This window comes from Lepisosteus platostomus, chromosome 13, assembly GCF_059453375.1.
Source record: "Lepisosteus platostomus isolate fLepPlt1 chromosome 13, fLepPlt1.hap1, whole genome shotgun sequence".
Classification (NCBI taxonomy): Eukaryota; Metazoa; Chordata; class Actinopteri; order Semionotiformes; family Lepisosteidae; genus Lepisosteus; species Lepisosteus platostomus.
In genome coordinates, this window is record NC_142623.1 from 42,807,629 (window position 1) to 42,825,919 (window position 18,291).

Genomic DNA, 18,291 nt, shown 5'->3' on the forward strand with positions numbered 1-18,291 from the left:
AGACGCAGCAGGTCTCCTGGGACCAGGGCTGGGAACACAGCTTCAGATTAGTAAGAGAAAACGCGGTCAGCTTTCTCTAAATGTCACTTCTTGCTCCGAGCCGCACAGTTGTCAGTGTCAGAGTGAAATGTTATTTAATGTTAACGGGCTCACTTAGAGACAGACAGGAATGGCTACTGCTCACATTCACGTTATGACTCCTGAAAAAAACGGGCACCAGAACACCAAATTCTGAAAACGTGAACAGAAAAGCAACACCTTTAACATCCTGTTTTTAAGACTCTAGAGCTCTGGGCAAAAAACAGTTCAGTGGTTATAAAAAGACTGGTTTTTACATGATCAACCGAAAAATAATGCTATATACATCTAAGCCATTTAGGGCAATTCGTGTTTAGATGTCATGAACTAAATGGAACTAAAGTATGAATACAATATAAAAAAACAAACAGGTTCATGGGGCAATTAGCTTCAATACGGAAGATTAAAAATCACTTTTAAACTGTGTGGTCAACGGACAAGTTAAGGTAAAAAACTGCTACCTTTCCACTGGGCTCTGGGCTTTTCTTCGGCTTCTTCTTCGATGCAAAGATTTGATCGTATTCCTCCGTCCACTCCAAGAGTCTCTTGCTGGGTTTCCTAAGGCGTTTGCTTTCTGAATGTGCTGTGAATCACAAGTCAGGTTGGAAACAGCATTTACAGGCCAGCAGTGCACCATCAAAGTCCAGATTACGATTTTTAAAGAAGCTGCAACCAATCGACTATTCGTCAACTGCTGGGATTTTCCCAGTGTAACGTTTTTTTTTTATTTTGCAATCAAGCGAAACAAGTTGCACCTTCATAAAAAGACACACCAGACAACCTGCTCATACGCCGTTACTGCCAGCAAAAAAGCTGCCGAGAGCAAAAGAGACATTTTGGCTACCGACGCAGGAACAGGCACCGAATCTGATCTGGCTGAGCGGTCGTAGGCTGCCGCTGAGCACACCTCAAGCCTGCATCTTGGAAAGGATCGAGTTTCTCTCCCTTACCTGGCACCGAGACCTCTTTCTCCTCGCTAGCGCTGAGGGGCGCAGTTTTAGTGTGTGTGTGAGTGCCTGCCGGCCTGTCCCCTCCTTTCTTTGGTTGGCTGGGCCTGGGCGCGTCCGGCGGCTGGCCCGGACCCCCCCTGCAGCCCTCACTCAGCTCTGAAGGCACCTTAATCGGACCCCCTTCCTCCTCTTTCCCGGGCGCCGGGTGGAGCCGATCGCTCCCGCCTCCTCCCCCTCCTCCGCCGTGCCCCTCCGCCCGGCCCGCCTTCCTGGCGCCCTGCTCGAACTGCCAGCGCTTCTTCGGAGCCACCCGGGTCAGGGTGCTCTGGCTGTAGCTCTGGGGGGGCCCGTGCGGAGCCGGGGCGGCGGAACCGGCTCCCAGGAGAGGGGAGCCCAGCGGCTCGCCGTCGGCCAGCACGCGGCCGCAGTCCTTCCCGTAGGCGTGCTCCGCCAGCTCGAAAGGCACGTTTCCCGCGCTCCTCCTCCTGCCGGCCGGCGGGCGGCTCTTCTTACACCGCTTGCTGCCCCCGGGCGGCTTCCCGGCCAGCGGGCTGGCGGCCGGCTCGCCTCTCGGCTGCCCAAAGCTCCTCGCCCCTCCTTCGGTTTTCTGGCCGTCCTTCCTCTGCGCGGGCTTCGGCCTGGCCCTGTTTCGGGCCTTGGCGGTCCTGCCCGCCCCCGTGTCCGGCCTGCCGTGGGTCTTGGCGTCCAGAGGGATCTGCACGGGCTTGGCTTTAACGGGAGCAGCGGAAGGGTGTGTAGTGCTGGGGCTGATGACGAGCGGGGTGCCGTCTCTCGCCCGGCTGTCGTGCATGTCCTTCAGCAGCATCAGGAACGTGCTGAACTTGTAGTTTGCGTCCGGGCGAAAGGTAGTGGGCTTTCCAGACCCGCCATCTTCGCTCACCAGGGACTTGAAGGATATCTCTTTCAGCTCGGGCCGGACTGGCCGGGGCCCGGCGTTCTCAAACTCCACGGACAGGAGCGACGACGAGGGGGAGGAGCAGGACGAGGCGTCCGACGGGCAGCTCTCCCGCTTGACCGCCGCGGCCCCCGCCGCCGTGGGGCCTTCCGAGGCCGAACCGGCCGCGCTCGGGCCCGGGGGCTCCCTGGACGCCACGCAGTCCCCCGCCTCGGGCTTCACCGCCGGCCCGTTCGGGACGCGGTCCTTCCCGGCCGGCAGGCTCGTGCGCCGCGGGGCCGGGCCGGGAGCCGCGTGGCCCCGGGGCCCGTCGGAAGACTCCGCCACGGGCGCGCGGCCTCCGGGGGAGAGGGAGGGGGCCTCGTCGGCCTCGTCGGCCAGCCCGTTCGGGAAGGGGGGGGGGGAGGCGCGGCACACGAGGAGCCGGTCCTGGCAGCAGGCCCGCTCCATGGCCTTCAGGGCGCGCGTCATGAGGCGGCTGCTGGCAGGCAGGGCCTCGGGCGTCCGCGGCCCGCCGCCCGGCGCCGCCTCCTCCGCCGGGCTGTCCTCGGAGTCGGAGTCCGTGCTGTGGGCCTCCCCAGCCGAGCCCCGGCCCGCCCGGCAGCACCAGGCGCCCTTCGGCCTCCGGCGCGCGGCGCCCCTCCCCGAGGCCGGCTGGAGCGGGCCGGCCGCTTTGGGACACAGGATCCGGGGGACGGTGTCGATGTCGGAATACGGGCTCTCCAGGGGGCCCGGCCCGCCCTCTCTCTGACCGGCGAGGGCCTCCTCCGTCGGGGCGGCCGGCCCGTCGCGCCTGGACGCCCTGGCAGAGTCCCCCGCCTTCTTCCCCACGCGCGGCTTCTTCGCCCCGGGCTCCTTCTTCCGGCTGGGCTTCCTGGGGGGCTCAGCTTTGCCGCCGCGGGGGGCGCAGGGCGGGGGCGGGGGCGGGGCGCTCGGAGAGGCCGGCGGGCCGGGCGGGGCCGGGGGGAGGGCGCTTCTCACGGGCTCGGGAAGGGCTGCTTCAGCCTCTGCCAGGCTGGCTTTCCACACCGCCATGAAGCGCGCGGGGATCTAGACAACAGAGGCAACAGCGCAGGTCAGCTTGTCCATTGGCCACCCCAGGGGACTTCTCGCACCTCCCAGGCGCGGGCTTTTCAGGACAGGGGGGTTTGGTTTAATATCTAAAACGCGGGGACTGGAATATTCTGACACGATTCTACTACAGCCCACAGAACACGAGAGGAGAAGGAGGAGGAGGAGGAGGAGGAAACTCGCACTAGAGAGAGAAAATAAGGGAAGGGGGCAGGCTGAAAACATTGAAGAAGTTCAAGTAGGGAGCCGTGTCAGCAGCCACTGGCTGCAAAGGAGCAGACAAAGGTCTATCCCACGCTGAAAGGAAAAGTGACAACATTGTGGCTATGGAGCCTTCTTCAGGTGTGTGAACCTGACACACCTGAGCGTTGTGTCTCTTTTCTTTTCCTTTCAGCGTGGAATAAACCTTCACCCGCTCCCGAATCGAAAACATTTTGTAAGCTATAAAAAAGTACAGCTCTTCTTGGGGTTCAACAATAAGATCTAGCAGTACGTCTCCCAAAGGATTACCACCATGTCATATTAAAAGGCTGAGAACTTAACACGCACATACAACTAGAGAACATTTTGCTTAACTGAAGTTGCTGCTGTACAATAATCTCAAGATAACTGACAACAAAGGGCTTTAGTCCAGATTTAGGAGAGGACTGCAAAAACCTCGTCTGTCCCAGGCTGAAACCCGCGCACAATTCTAGCAGGTGTCACTTACTAAATTAACTACAGATCATTTCTTCATTTCTACAGCAGACCAAGACGGCGCACGCAAGGCTCTCAATACACTAGTGTGCGATCTCCATCCGCATTATTAGAAAAGTTATAAAGTTGCAGCAACCACTTCAGCATGTTCCCACTGCTGAAGGCAAACCTGAAGTGAGCTCTTCTGCAGAGCATCAAGGACCTTTTCAAGGATAAGAGCAGAGCGGTTCGGTTTCCAGTAACTGCTCCCAGAAGATAAATATCACTATTAAATAAACTTAAACTGCAAGCAATTTGATTCCCTGCCCCCTAAGAGATCACAAATCATCGCCGCTGGGTCAGCGCGCGGGACGGGCCAGGATCCTTCCCCCATCCGCTGCGGCAACTATAACCATTTTGACAGCAACGATAAAGCTGCTGCTGCCAAGACTCACAGCTAGGAAAGCTTCCAGGAGGGAAGAAATGAGAAACGACAGGCGAACACCTGGACTGGACTGCTGTGTGACAGCCGGGGCCTCCTTCGTGCAGCGCCAGCACCAGCGCGAGCACCAGCCCAGCACCAGCACCAGCCCAGCACCAGCCCAGCACCAGCCCAGCACCAGCGCAAGCACCAGCGCAAGCACCAGCACCAGCACCAGCACCAGCACCAGCACCAGCACTGAGCTTCGAGGGCAAACAGTCAAACAGCAATGCTGCCACACAGGGTTACTCTTGATCCACTCTTGCACTGCTCGGGAGCTCGACACCCCAAAGACTGCACAAGTCGAGGGGAGGCACGCGCCCCGGCCCACCCCGCCCCGCCAGCGGCCCCCCCGATCGTTACCGTGTAGCGGTAGTTCTCGTCCTTCTGCCTGCCCCTCCTGCGCAGCACGGGGAGCGACTCGAACTGGTGGCCTCCTCTGAAGGGCACCGTGGCCTTCCCGGCCACCCAGGCCTCGTCCAGGATCCCCCCGAACGTCCGCACGAAGTACTGGCGGCAGGGCCGGCGGCTGGGCTCTGCGGGAATCGGGGCGGGGGGGGGGTCAGGGCGAGGGGAGTCCCGATACATCTACATCACGCGCCCGAGGTCAGAGCAGGGCGAAGGCTTTCTTTTCTTTTTCTTTTCCTTACAAGTGTTTTCCATTTCCTCCGTAAAAGAAAACTGAAGGCACGGCATTGTTTGCTTCATTCTGTTTGTGTCTCTGCAGACGTTAACGGTGAGTCACCAGCAGAGATATAGTCTCTCTGTATAATACCGCTGCCAAAGAACATCACAAGATTAAAACCGAGGCTTAGATCTCAAAAACCTACTTCTTCTGCACGTCGCCAAATTGCCCGAATAAAATACTTGCACAATAACCCAAACTTAATTTGTAGATTTAATATAATTCTGTCCTTATGGAACAGATCCTTTTATAACAGTCTATTATAACGGCCTATTCCAGGATTGCTAAATCAATTTATATCAGCATTAGCATTAGTAAAACCCTTCATTTATCCATCCACTTGCTAACTGCTTGTTCCAGGTCAGGGCTGCAGGGGAGCCGGAGCAACAGGCGCAAGGCAGGGATCAATAGAACCAATATCTCCAGGTACAGTCAGCAATAATGAAAAATAAACTGAAGACTACACAAACGTACCATTAGCAAGTGCTTCGACAGATAAAAAGAAATCTCATGATTGAGATAACTGGGCCAGAGCCATTTTGCTTGAATGAGGAACCTGGAGGCAATGGGCTCCCGGGACTTATCAATCACCACAGAACCGACCGATTACTGTTACCAGTTAACCCAGAGCATTAAGCGTGTGCGGGGCCCGGAGGCCCTACCTTTCATCCTGAAGAAGGTGTGCAGGAGGGGGTCGCAGCAGACGCGGCAGGGCCACCAAGGCCGGCGGTTGAACTTGGCCCACACCAGGTCCCCCACCGCGTACTTCACCGCCGGGCTGGGACGCTTCTTGGGACTGCAGGGCTGCAGGGCAGCGAGAGGAGAGGGGGTCAGCACAGAGACGCCACACACGTACACGAGGCGCACCGCCTCGCGCGACAGGCGAGAGACCAGGGGCCGCGGGAGCACAGGACGTGGGCCGGCAGAGAACAGCAGGCACGTACTTACACAAAGAGTCGTGGGAGTGTGGAGCAAGCTATCCACTCATTCTACTGAAGCCTACACCCTGACTTCTCGGGCAATCGGGCCGGATGTCATCCTCAGATCAATTAGCTACTCGGTACCAAAGCAAGCGAGCTGCACCAGACAGCCTCCTCGTTTGTAATCTTGCTAACATTTCTGAAAGAGCTAAATGAAACCCTCCGACGTTAAAAAAAAAAAGAATTCTGACGCACAAAAACTTTTAGCACCGACATTTAACAGAACTTACTACACGGGTACAGTGTAAAAAAAGAAAAAGATGCTCTGCCATTTACTCCACAGATGCACAAACATAAGCCATTATTCCAAAGCACTCCAGCACCAGTGTGGCATTCAGTGAAATACAGCACAATATCTGAAATCCCTGTACTAAAATACATCTATTTAATACAAAACAGCCATTTAGCACACATTACAAGTTAGTTACAGCCCTTAACTATTGCACAAAATGTGTGGCTCGGCTGTACAGAAAATAATTGACTTGTTTACAGTAAAATACAGTTTTTTCAGGCTTACTAAAATGGTCCATATTTGTTCTGGTTCAGAAACTCATCCAGCTTCTACATCGACTGGAGTCCCTTCACTGGTTGTTCCACCTCATCGGAGACTGAGGGGGCAGACCGGGGTGTCTTTATTTCCAAGGCGATCAGACCTGTTACCGCTAACGAGCGCTGGACACCAGGGACTTCAGTCCTGAGCTCCGCCGCGCGGCCGCTGTGCAGCGTCTGAGGGACGAGCCAAAACCACACGATAAACACGGCCCTCGGGGGGGGGGCGCGGCCAGAGGCTCGCCGTTCAAAACCCCGACAACGGAAACCGGGCAACGCGTCCGTGTGCTTCTTCATCCTCCCGCCCCTTCGGGAAGAGCTGGCATCGCGAAGCTTTCGTTCTGAAGGATCTCTACATATGCAGACCCCGTGAGTTTTGAGAACAGTAATGGGGGAAGAGCTGGTCCCAGCGGCGGTGGTACACTGCCATGCAGAGCTGAACTGAAGCGCCACTCTCATTCTGTACCGACAACTCCGCACAGGGAAGTATCCGCTGCATGTTTCACGAAGGGTTAACACTGCGGCTGGTAACCCTGGAGAAATCTACAGCCCACAGACTGGAACAGTGGCTGTGTGTCATCGGCGCAGTCCACCGCACGACGAGACAAGACCGGGTCTCCTGCCGCAGGACCGCGCGGCACTGTCTGGGGTTCGAGACGGTGACGTCACACGTCAGTCACGCGCTCGGCACGCTGAGCCCCGCCACACATCGCAGCTCAGTAAGAGAGCAGCTTCCTGGAGAACAACACAACACATCACAGAGGGGAACGGCTTGACTGTGAATTCAGTGCAACTTTAAAACTGGCCATACTGGTCTAAAGACCAGAATCAGAATAGTTTAAAGGAGTATGTCAAAAAATGTTTAACATAGCCATACTAGAAGACACAAAACATTTTAAAATATTCCGGTCTTATTATGATGCATCACGTTGCTACTATAAAGCACATTTATTTATAATGAAGCAAAACTTTCAAAGGCTGTATTGCCAATAGCCTGGCCTTCTTGCGTGCTCCTTGCAACAGCGTGTACAATTCACCGGAGACTGTGCACACCCGGGGCTGGCTATCAACAGGCACGATACAAGAGACACGAAAACGCAGAAACCCCCAGCTTATCATCGACTGCTGGACCCAAGCCAACAAGCCGAAGTCAATTATGTGTATGTCGATTAATAAGAAAGCAAATCTGGTTTACTGTTGTGCTGCATTAAAACCAGCTTTCTATAAAAGACAATAACCCTGTCCGTGCGGAGCCATGACCGAGGCGCCGTGATGAAAGTCACACTGTGGCACATGGGATGGCTGGAGCCAAGTTAATTTGGTCATTTCAACATGCTTCCCTAGCAGAACGATGTTGCTGGACATCCCCGTTTTTTCTTTCTTCAGTAAGAGGAATGTAAAATCGTATGCTAAAATCTCCCTTCAACGCGTCTGAAGTCTGCAGGGCTCACTTCTCAAGACAAATCTGAAATATCTAAATGGCGCCTGGGCACATCAAGAAGACTCCACTCTTTCAGCCAACTAGTTAGAAGGAACATCTCCATTTGAGTGATCACCGCTATCGCACAGGCTTGACTTTACCACCAAGAAAGCCTCAAAGCTGGTTTGAGCAACAATAAATCTCCCGAGAAAAAAATGGAAGAATTCAACAGTTAATGGCTTTAGTTACCATTTAAATCAAACCTGGAAGATCTCTGTGAAGCGGTTCTCTGTACACGTGCACTGCACCAGAATCCAAGTGGCCTATCCACATGGCTAATTCGAATATTGGCCTCCCCATTTGTTAGAATTTGCATAACTCAAAACAAACACAGAAGACACAAGTCCGCAATCATAGGAGCGCCTCTCGAGACAATGAACGCACACGTGCAAACCAAGCCAAGACCTTCACAGGGACTCGAAAACATGGCTAGTGTGTTGCTCCTCAGTCACGTGACACAGCTCAAGCCCAAATCCTACACTTTATTGCAACAGATGAAAAATCCAACATTTACAAACATCTTAACTCTCTGTGATAATATTAAACATGGTTCAATTTACCTTTATTGTTTTTTAATTGGTTAAATTGGAATTAACCGGATAAATGGTAACAACAGAAGTCTATTCTAGGACTCTCTATTTTGCATTCCGGTAAATATGAATCCCCTTGCTTGTTAAAATGACTTGTCGCCCTTTGCAGTCATTTTTGTTGCTCTGATCAAATGAAAAAAGCAAAGCTGAAATTCAGATTTAGTGCCCCAGGCAGAGACACTACCTGCCACTGGGATGGGAGGTTTCGACAAGGCGGCAGTGCAGGTGAGCCAATCAGAGTCAAGCACTCGGGGGGGCGTGGCCAGCCCTGCTGGCCAATGGCAGGACAGAACGACTGTCCACAGTATCACGCACGCAGTGTAGCTTTGACAGCTTTACCACTTCAACTTTATGCCGGGGTTAAAACGTGAGCTTTCATTCTGGCATCAAAATATCCGAAATGATTCTAGAAACTTTCTGCGCCCCTTTTTTGCCCTCCCTGCTCTGTGGGCTCTGAACACATCTTTCTCAACGCTGCAGCACGACAAAGCAAGCCCAGTAACAAGAAGAGGAGCTGGTGGTTCAACCAGGAAAGCAGTTCCCGTTTCAAAACTGCAGCTTTTCGGCCTTGAACAGATAAGACACCAAAGGGTCTGGATTCAAACACTCAGAATCCCACAAGGCCACAGCAGACTGGACCTCCTCAGAACCAGAGCACGAGAAACGAAGCTGTCCAGCCATGCCGCTGAAGCCCATACCCCGGCTCTTTCCAGAAACCTCTGGGTGAGGTCCTGGGATCGACTGGCGACTGCACCCCAAATTATAGATGGCGTGAACGGCTCATCTAGCTTGTAACCATTCACAAAAATTCAAAATATGACACTTCGTTGCTCCATAAGGTAAGGATTGAAGGTAAGGGCTTCTGTCAAGCAAAAGGCAATAAAAGGGTTTTAATGCAGTAATCGTTGTGATAGTCTAATCCCAGCGATAGAGGAGAAGGAAAGTGACATGTACTATGAACTTCTACAGTCCAATACTATGTTTCTACCACTGAAATGGGACCAGACCCCTGTCTCTTAAGGACGCTAAGGGGGTACTCCAGCTCTTGAGAAGATTTTCACAGCTCTCGGGTCACCGTGAGCACAGTATGGTTTGAAAAGCAGTGGCTACCGTCAGAACAGGTCTATTTTAAAAACAGCTGTGCTGCAGTTAATTAAACTTGGGGTATTTTAATTAACGAAGTCTTACTTAACAGAACGCAGTAACACAGCATTTGAGCATTTGCCCTGTTGTAAGCTCAGAAATAATGGTTTTTTGGCTACTCTTTACCACCACTGAGACTTGCCTCGGCACCACATGCAGGAAAAAAATGCCAAAAATATCTAGCTGTAGAAACGCTTTTAAAATTGTTTTATGTAATTTTTCACCTCGATATCTAGACCTGAGATTTAACATCAGTGCTGGAATGTTTCCACAGTGCGTCTTCATTTGCAGTGCTTGCAAGGCCAGCGGCGGCTACTGAGGATGATGTTAGAAAGCCAGTTAGGTCGCGGGTTCAAGGAAGGGAAAAAAAAAAAAACACAGCAAAACACATAAAACAATCAGCCACATGAAAGACACAAGATGGAAACACAAATCTGGCTTGCATAAAAGTGTGCACTTTCTAACTTTAATATTCTAAAAAGTGACAAAAGTTATTTTTTCTTCAAAGTTAATCCAGCAAAGTAAATATGATCCTTGCAACAGCTGGATTGTCCAAATCCCAACACAGCAGAAAAGCAGCACGTTTGAAATGATGCTTTTCGCAACCTTGAGTCCAGAGGTAGCGGTTCTGAATTTCAGCTCTGTCACAAGCCCTTTCACACCCCTAGTCCTGGCACCCCAGCAGCGACCTGAAGCACCCTGGACCCCCCTTAAAGGGGAACTGCAGCGCTCTTTTTATATTTCGGGGTCAGAAAGAATCGGCATTGATGAGTGCATTTCAGACCACAGTAAAAGCAAAACGTACAGGAACTAGTAAAACGTCCAATTCCCATCACAAAACACACTAAATTCCCAGGTCTGTGCAGCGCCACATGCTTCGATTCAGAACGAGGCCACAAAACGTCCAGCAAGGTGAAGTGGCCCTCTTACAACGTAAACAAGCAGGCTCGCGAGTACATCTCTTTTAATCCAAGAGAAACACTGCTCTCGACTTCGAAACGATTTTGCCGACGAACACTACCTACTTGTTACCTCTGCACGCACATCACATCGGAACATTTCCGCGGCAAAGTGTCTGCGACACAACCTGTCCTTATCCGCTCCTACACCGCACTGCATTAGTCATCACGGAGACTAGCGAGCAGGAAGGGCCGCTGCGCGTCACAGTTCTCGTGAACTCTCGCCCTCGCCCGCGGCGAGACCAGGCGGCTTGCGACAACGCGGAGACCATAACGCACTTTCACCAAGTTCACGACTGTGAGCTGAACTCGAAATCCGCAGGAAAAAAAACCCCCGTCTAGACCGCCAACGAATTTACTTGGTCACCGAGATTTAATAACGGGTTCTGCGAAAATGGAGCTGCGGCTCCCCTTTCACTTGGTCATTCAACTGCGGTTCCTTTTTTAGGGGGATGCAGGCCCGAGAGGGGGGTTCAGTCCTCAGCTCAGCGCGGACCCCGCTGTCCGGGGGAGAGCCGTGCGATGCCTCAGTAACAGCGTGCCAGCTCCCTGCTGTCCGCACTCCCACCTCGCCGCTCGAGGAGCACCTCGATTTCTCCACGCCCCACGATAACCGCCAGCTGCCTTTCCCCCCCAAGAAGGGAGCGGTCTCGGGCACGCTACGAGCACGCGGCCCTACGCCGTGAGACCACGGCGGACACGCGGCCCTCGGCCGGGCGCCAACACCGCCGGGAAACTCCGAGACGAAGCGCGGAACGCGTTCCGCCTGCCGAATCTAAGCTTGCCACTGGGAAAAGGACCCGGATGCCCGAGGAGATCCGAGGCCGAGCGGGGAGAGGAAAGGTTTCAGCCACGTGCGCAGAAGGGAACGTTTGGGAGCGTGTAGTGCCGAGCCCCAGCGGACAGGGCTCCGAACGGGCGGCTTACAGCGTTCACACGCAGGACCGCGGGCCGCGCTTCCTGGGGGGCGGCCATCCCGTGCGCAGGCTCGCCCTTCGGCTCCGGCGCCCCCTCCTTCCGGGACGGAGCCAGGGGCGGCTCCAGGTCGCTGTCCCAGTCCTCGTCCCCGCTGTCCGAATCGTCCATCGTGGCCTCGGCCGGGTCGCCGGGCGCCGGGTAGCACCCGGGCGGGCTCTCGATCGCGGCCTCACGGACCTCTCCGGGGGCGTCCCCGAGCACGCGGCGGCCCACCAGGTCCCGCTCCCCGTCGCCCTCGACGACCTCCTCCTCCTCCTCCTCCTCCTCCTCCTCCTCCTCCTCCTCCCCAGCGTCCAGGATCGCCTTGTCAAACAAAGTGGACTCGAAGTGCAGGTATCCGTTGGGGGCGGGGCGCGCCGGCCCCAGGCCGAGGCCGGAGGAGTAGGCCCCAGACTCCTCGCCGCCCGTCCCCGGGGGGCTCCGGGGGGCCGGGGGGGGGCCGCGCCCCTTGAAGCCCAGCTCGGCCCGGTTCACCATGGAGGCGAGGTGCTGGAGGCGGCGGAGCGGGCTGTACCGGGGGGGCGGGTCCTTCCGGTCGGACGCGGGCTCGCCGCTGGGTTTGCCGGCCGGGCCCGCAGACAGCTGCATGGCACGCGCCCCCTCTACTGAGGCCTCCGCCCCCTGCGCCCCTCCGCGGGGAGCGTGGGTGCCATCGGGAATCGGGAGCTCCGGTGCGCTGGGACGACACTCCAATGCATTCCTGCCTGCCAGCTCACATGACTGATTCATAGTGTCATGACTGCACCCTGCAACACACGGACACACACACGTGACGGTCAGCACGGGCGCGCAGGGAAACCTCCCCGGCTGCGAACAGCGCACACAACCGTCCGGGGGAAGATGTGCTGAATATTAAAGAGGAAAAAAAAAACATTTAATTCTTGATTTTTTTAAAAAAAAAAACAAGGGGTTACACAGTTCCTAATTTTTAACTCCTTGCGACAGCTCACTGAAAAACTTAAAAAAGTGGTGGGGTGTGGAGGTTGTTGGGGGCAAAGCGGAAAAAAACACAATTTCAGTTTTTTAAACATTTGAACTTCGCAACAATGTGGCTGCAGATGTATTCTCCTCGGTCCTTAAAAAAAAAACCCCACTGTAACTATTCACTTCGCATAGATAACTCTTCCTGGCGGGTTCGTGTCCATCTGGGCGATTTAACAGGAGTGCAATTTGCAGCAATTCTCTTAAAAATAATTTTCTCTGACAACGGCCCTTGAAGAAAAGCACGTTACGCCTCGCCTGCTGGTCACGTCATTTAACAGCATAGCGTCTGTAGGTTCGTGGTTCTGACGCACTGTCCCCTCGCTACAAAGTTGACGGCTTTCCGTGAAGCATCTTTAGAAAAAAAAAAATGTTCGGGTAAAAAAAAAATGACACCTCTGCAAAATATGTCAGTGCTACATTCGGCATCACGAAGTCCGAGGCCAGAGACTCCGTCCCTGCCATCAACACTAGTTCACACATAACATGCAGACATACGCACCGACAGATACACACACACACACGGAAAATCCCGATAGGTTTAAAACATCGAAAATCGCCGGAGCTCAAAAAATCCACTGAAATCTTACCATTCAGATCTCGGACACAACAAAACCAGTTGAAACCCCTTCAAATTTGGACCTATAACGTGACTTTTTTCCAATTTGTGAAAGCGGATCTTCAAAATCCCAGCCCCAGAGCTAGGCCCGTAGCCTGTTCTCATAATTTTCACTTTACCACTTCACCGGCGGCCCCTTCAGGAAAATAAATAACTGCTCTCTCTCTCTCTTCTCCTCTGATGGACCAAAAATCAAATCCTTACATTTCTGGCGCTGCATTTAAGTGCCGAGAAGTTCGTGCTACCTGGTCTGCCTAGCGTGTTGCTATTTCGTTTTTAATAAATGATGATTGTTTCTTGCAGCCGACCTGCCCCTGGTTATATTAATACAAGCCCCGGCTGTGTCTGTCTCGATCTCTGAGCAACCAATCGGCACGGCCACCCATCCCCCCAGCCTCTACACCAGGATACTGAGCTGACTACAGTGCACTACCACTCCAGAAAAGAGCGAGAAATCACCATTTCGCTCCAAGACGCGTCGGGAGAGACGGACTGAGCAAACACGCTACGTCCCGTGCACCCCCCACGAATGCCTCTTGACGGTCGTTTCCTTAAAAACAGGCACAAAACGTGCCCCCCCCAGGTACTACCTCCCCCCCCCCTCCTCGGAGTACTTTACTAGTCATAGCGCGCCATTTGTCCCTCTTTTTCCCTACAAGGGCGTCACTTCCTCCATCTTAGGTTACAAGTAATGATAAGAATATTTTAAAAGACCCCCCCCCCCCCCCGCGCCAACACCACCACCCCCCCCCAGCTCGATAAGTTCGGAAATGTACCAGGAAACCGGATGGCTCTCGTCGGGTTTTTTTTGGCGAGCTCGGCATGCCCGTCAGTGGCTTTAGTCAGTCCTTCCCCTCAGTGAGAGCCTTTCAAAATGGAGTCTCTTGCCTGCTGGAAGTTTCACACGAGCCGGGCAGGCCATAAAGTGTTAAAAGCATGTCGATAAAAGTACAGATTATTAAGAGCGTTGCGGTGGGTCACTGTCGCGCAAGGCTGCACGGCAGAGGTGGGGGGTGGGAAAGAAGCCGAACGATTCCCCTTGCAAGCGCGGTCTTTCCTGCGCTGAAGCCCTCTCCATCTGACAGAAAATGACGACACGTATTCGGATAATTTTATTCTTACAAACGTGTGCTGGGGGGGAAAATAGATCACTCATATGAAGAGGCAACGCAGATCATCTTGGTTCCCGTTCATAGCAGGGACAAGCGGGGGGCGCGCTTGCTGACTTTTTTCGGGTTTACTCTATTTCTCCCTAGCACATGGCCTCTTTATTCTTATTTTTGAGATATACGAGCACTGTTCGCTCGGGTCCTGCGCGCACGTCACGTCTGAGCGCTCGGGGCGGGGGGGCGGAAACGCACAGGACGCACCGCACAGAGATGACAGAGGGGGTAAAGGCATTTTGGTTCTTGCCCAAAGCGACCAGTGCAACGTGGACGCGACTGTCCCGTGAGATAAACCCAGAAGGAGTGAAAGGGTTTAAAACACGCACCCATTTACAGCCGTGTCATTAAACGCCTCCCGTGTCTTGCCTCAAAACACGCAGCCACCTAGAGGCGGCGAGACGCGCTCTCTGCCCCTGTTACGAATTGAAACGCACCACGACGTGCCCTAAGCCGGAGGAGAGACGCGTTTTAAACGCTGCCTTTATTGGGAGGGGGTGGACCAGCTCTCGCGGCCGTGCCGACCGTGAAACCAGACATTTTGCTGCCCACGGGCACGCGGCGGTGCTCAGGCGCCCCGTGCCGCCGTCCCGCCCGTGGGCTTGCGCAGCGCGAGAGCAGCCGCTGACAGGCCTGCGCGCACGCTCACACGGCGCCCCGACACGGACCTGAATTTTAAAAAAAAAAATTAATTATCTTTTTCTTATGTATCTGGACCGTGCATTTTTTCACAAGCAGGAAGCATAAATCACTGTCGCCCGCATTCAAGCCTTTTACAGAAGCGGGGCTCGGTAAGCAACACCCACCGCACAGAATAAGCGTGGTAGTGCATACAAGTACATCGCAAGAGCAATAGTTTCTTACGTTCCGTGTCTTATACGTACGTATCATATACGGTGTGCGTGTTGTTTTTAACAGACGCATGGGTTATATTAATGCATACGTTCCCAATTTCAGGAGTTGCAGCTCCGCAATAGTTGTCCAATCAGCGCCGAGGTCAGACATGTTGGAAACAGAAGGACAATAGCGAGACTGAAGACGAAAGCACCTTGACAAAAGACAACAGCCTTTTCCTTGACAATACTCACAGTGCCACACAAATCACACTTCCGCTGCTGGTGCCGTTCAGGTAGTGATGGCGTTTACACAGCAAGAGGCGCATTCCCCTCATTGCAGGGATGTTAACAATCGCCGATTAAAACGATAGGAAGTGCCCTTTATTCTCCCTCAACGTAAGGCATGCCACATTTAAACCATAATAATGGCACTGGCGTTTGCAAATGATGTTCTTTAGGTCCAAACCCTATTATCGAAGTTTTATGACGTCATAACACAAACGTTAGTTATGTTTAAAACCAGAAACGCATTCACTGTCACTCCTGTTCCAGCCCTGCTCCGGTTATTTGGTCTGTTTTAATGCGACAATTTCAGCATGGTTATCTTTCAGTACGTCACTATTAAATTCATAACGCCTGCGGACACTGGATAACAAGTTGCAAGTTAATCCTTTTTTAAAAACTAATTTTTGGATTAAATTAAGATATTGTTCCACAACTGCATTTTGAAAGCAGCAGTATCCCATTAGAAAGATCGGAGGGTTAAGAATACAAAATAAAGGGTTTTAATTGGGTTACAATCATTAAACCTGATGTGGAGAAACATCAGTCTCATGTGCTGCCCCAGACATATGACACACTGCAAGTAACTGGTTAGCAGCAGCTGCCTGGCTGGAGAGTGGAGCCTCTGGAGTGGGCTGAGGCTCTCTGCGTTTGTGATCAGAGGCGCATCCAAGCCTTGGCACGTCTATCCAGGCTGGCCCAGGAGATCACGCCACAGGGTCTGGGTGGAAAAAGAGGCCGAATCTCTTCAGCACGCCCCCCCCCACCAGCCTTGACCTGGGCCAGGAGCAGGATTCCAGGGGTCTGCCTGGGATTCTGTCCACGAGCGGGTCTAGGACCGGAACAGCACGTGCTTCCTGGTGTTGGAGCGCCCCTCCGGTCCGCGGAGCTGTGCGCTTAGGAAAGACACAGGCGACCACCCAGACACGCCCCCCCCCGCCCGCGCTGCTGCCCCAGCGATGCAGACAGGACACGGAGGATCGGCTGGAAAGGCAACCTCTTGTCTGGAGGTCTGCGTGTGACACAGCCGGACTGGGGGAGACCTGCCAGCGCTGGACAGAATCCCCCCAACCCCCCTGGGCGGCCGCTGGCGGGAGAGTGGGCACTGGGTCAGGCCAGCGGCCAGCAGGTCAGCCCTCGTCCAGTCTCCACCACCCTGGGCCCACGTGCCCACTGTAAAGGCAATCGGACTGGATCTCTAAAGCCTCTGGAAAAGAAAACACTTCTCAGGCTCTTTCACCAGCCACACTGTGGACAGCAACACTGCCTTTGGTGGGAAGTGGGTTCTCAGTTGCTATGTGCTCAAGTCTTCCGGCTGCTATGGTGATCTTACCCAACATCGGCTGTGTACATGGGCTGTCCGCTGCCTCTGCTTGGGATGTGTGCTATCACAGTGAGCTGCAGGGGTCTGCACCTGCAATCAGCAGCGCTCTGTGACAGCAGGCTTTGGCCCGTCTGAGTGATGCCTTCCCTGTCCTTTTTGTTTTTGCACCTGGTGCCTGTCATCTCTACCGCTGTCTCGCCCACAGGAGAATATTCGAGGCTCCCCTCTCGCCTGGAACACACCTGGCTTTGCTATCAAGTGTCCACCCCACTCAGGTGGAAACAGAAAACTGACACTGTGACAGACAGTCTCGTCTTTTCTGTGTGCAGCCTCACGTGGTAAAAAAAAAAAAGCCACCGTACATCAACATGTCTGCTCTGTGCATGAGTAAGTGAGCGCACTCGTTTACTTACAAGACTTGGCAATCTCTTCTCTTCTGCTCGCGGGAGAGAGCGCAGCTTTTTCACAGTGCTCGTCATTCAGGAACTGGGCCGACTCTCGCCTCTCCTCGACCGGCCTGCCTACTTCCAGCCGGATTATTAACAAACCTCCCCTTCCTATTGGCCCAAACAGGAGCAAAAGAGGTGGAATTTCTTAGCCCCGCCCGTATACATACATACAGTAAAAATAAAATAGACCCGCTGAGGCACTTACTACAGTATATGCCAAAGGTCAGATCGCAGTGGATCTGTAGTGTGGAGCTACATTATATCCCGTGAGCGTACAGGTTAGCATACGAGCCGATATTTCTTTAAAACGGAATTTTGATTGGTAAGACCACAGGCAAGCGGACCCACACGACGCTAGCGGTACAAATGACGGTTTGAAGCGTGGAGGTGGTGTTGCTCTGGACAGACAAGGCAGGAGAACGGCGGAGCAGACTGCGCTAGCCGTAATGCAAGATCGCTACACACCGACAAAAACGCACAATTAGCATTCAAGAGGCAATGTGGTTCAGATGACTTTCCTGTTCCGCACGGCGTGGTGATCAGGAGGCGACTGCTGTACACGCCACCGCTCTGTGCCCGTTTCGCTATGAAGTGCAGCCCCGTTTTCGTACGTTGTGGTTTCCATTAGAAGCTATTTAAACCCATCGCTTCCGAGGGTTAGTGCGCTGCATCGCAGTCCTTGAAATTGTTTCGATTTGGGTGAATAAAAATACCAGTTTCTCAAGCGCAGCTGGGATTTGGCGTGTCGAGCTAAACAGAGTGGCAGGGTAATATATTTCACGGGCGAAAAGGCGACCAAGAAGCTATAGTGAAGCTGGTCATAGTAGCACTGTTGCATTCCTCGACTATGCCTCGCTGAGATCTCCGTTTCCTAAAAGACATGCATGAGTGCCCATGAAGTTTGGCCTTCACTTTGGATAAGATCTCTAGTTGAAGTAGCTGAAGAATGCAACGACGACCATAAAAAAGAGACTATAGTATTTCTGAAAATATCAGTATTTGCTGAACTTCGATATCCCCTGCTCCATATTAGCCTATTGGTGTAGGTGTATTGGTGTATTTCCAGGTACCTGTGGCGGTTGTGGACATATGTTTCCACTTG

General features: G+C 53.4%; 1 protein-coding gene across 7 annotated transcripts in view; it reads right to left on the minus strand.

Annotated features, from left to right (window-relative positions):
* The window catches only part of nsd1b (nuclear receptor binding SET domain protein 1b), a 35,269-nt gene extending 17,653 nt beyond the window's left edge, over window positions 1-17,616 (minus strand). For 2 of the 7 annotated variants that reach the window (XR_015926203.1, XM_088604761.1), the window contains exons 1-6: window positions 13,107-13,581; window positions 11,485-12,281; window positions 5,519-5,660; window positions 4,535-4,707; window positions 1,029-2,994; window positions 540-661 (exon numbers count right to left, since the gene is read on the minus strand). Coding sequence is in view for 6 of the 7 variants with exons in the window: in XM_088604761.1 (XP_088460887.1) it covers window positions 540-661; window positions 1,029-2,994; window positions 4,535-4,707; window positions 5,519-5,660; window positions 11,485-12,264 (3,183 nt within the window). In the remaining variant the exon portion in view is untranslated. The other 5 variants (XM_088604766.1, XM_088604765.1, XM_088604763.1 and 2 more) reach the window with 4 other exon arrangements.
* Between the last annotated feature and the right edge of the window lie 675 nt (window positions 17,617-18,291).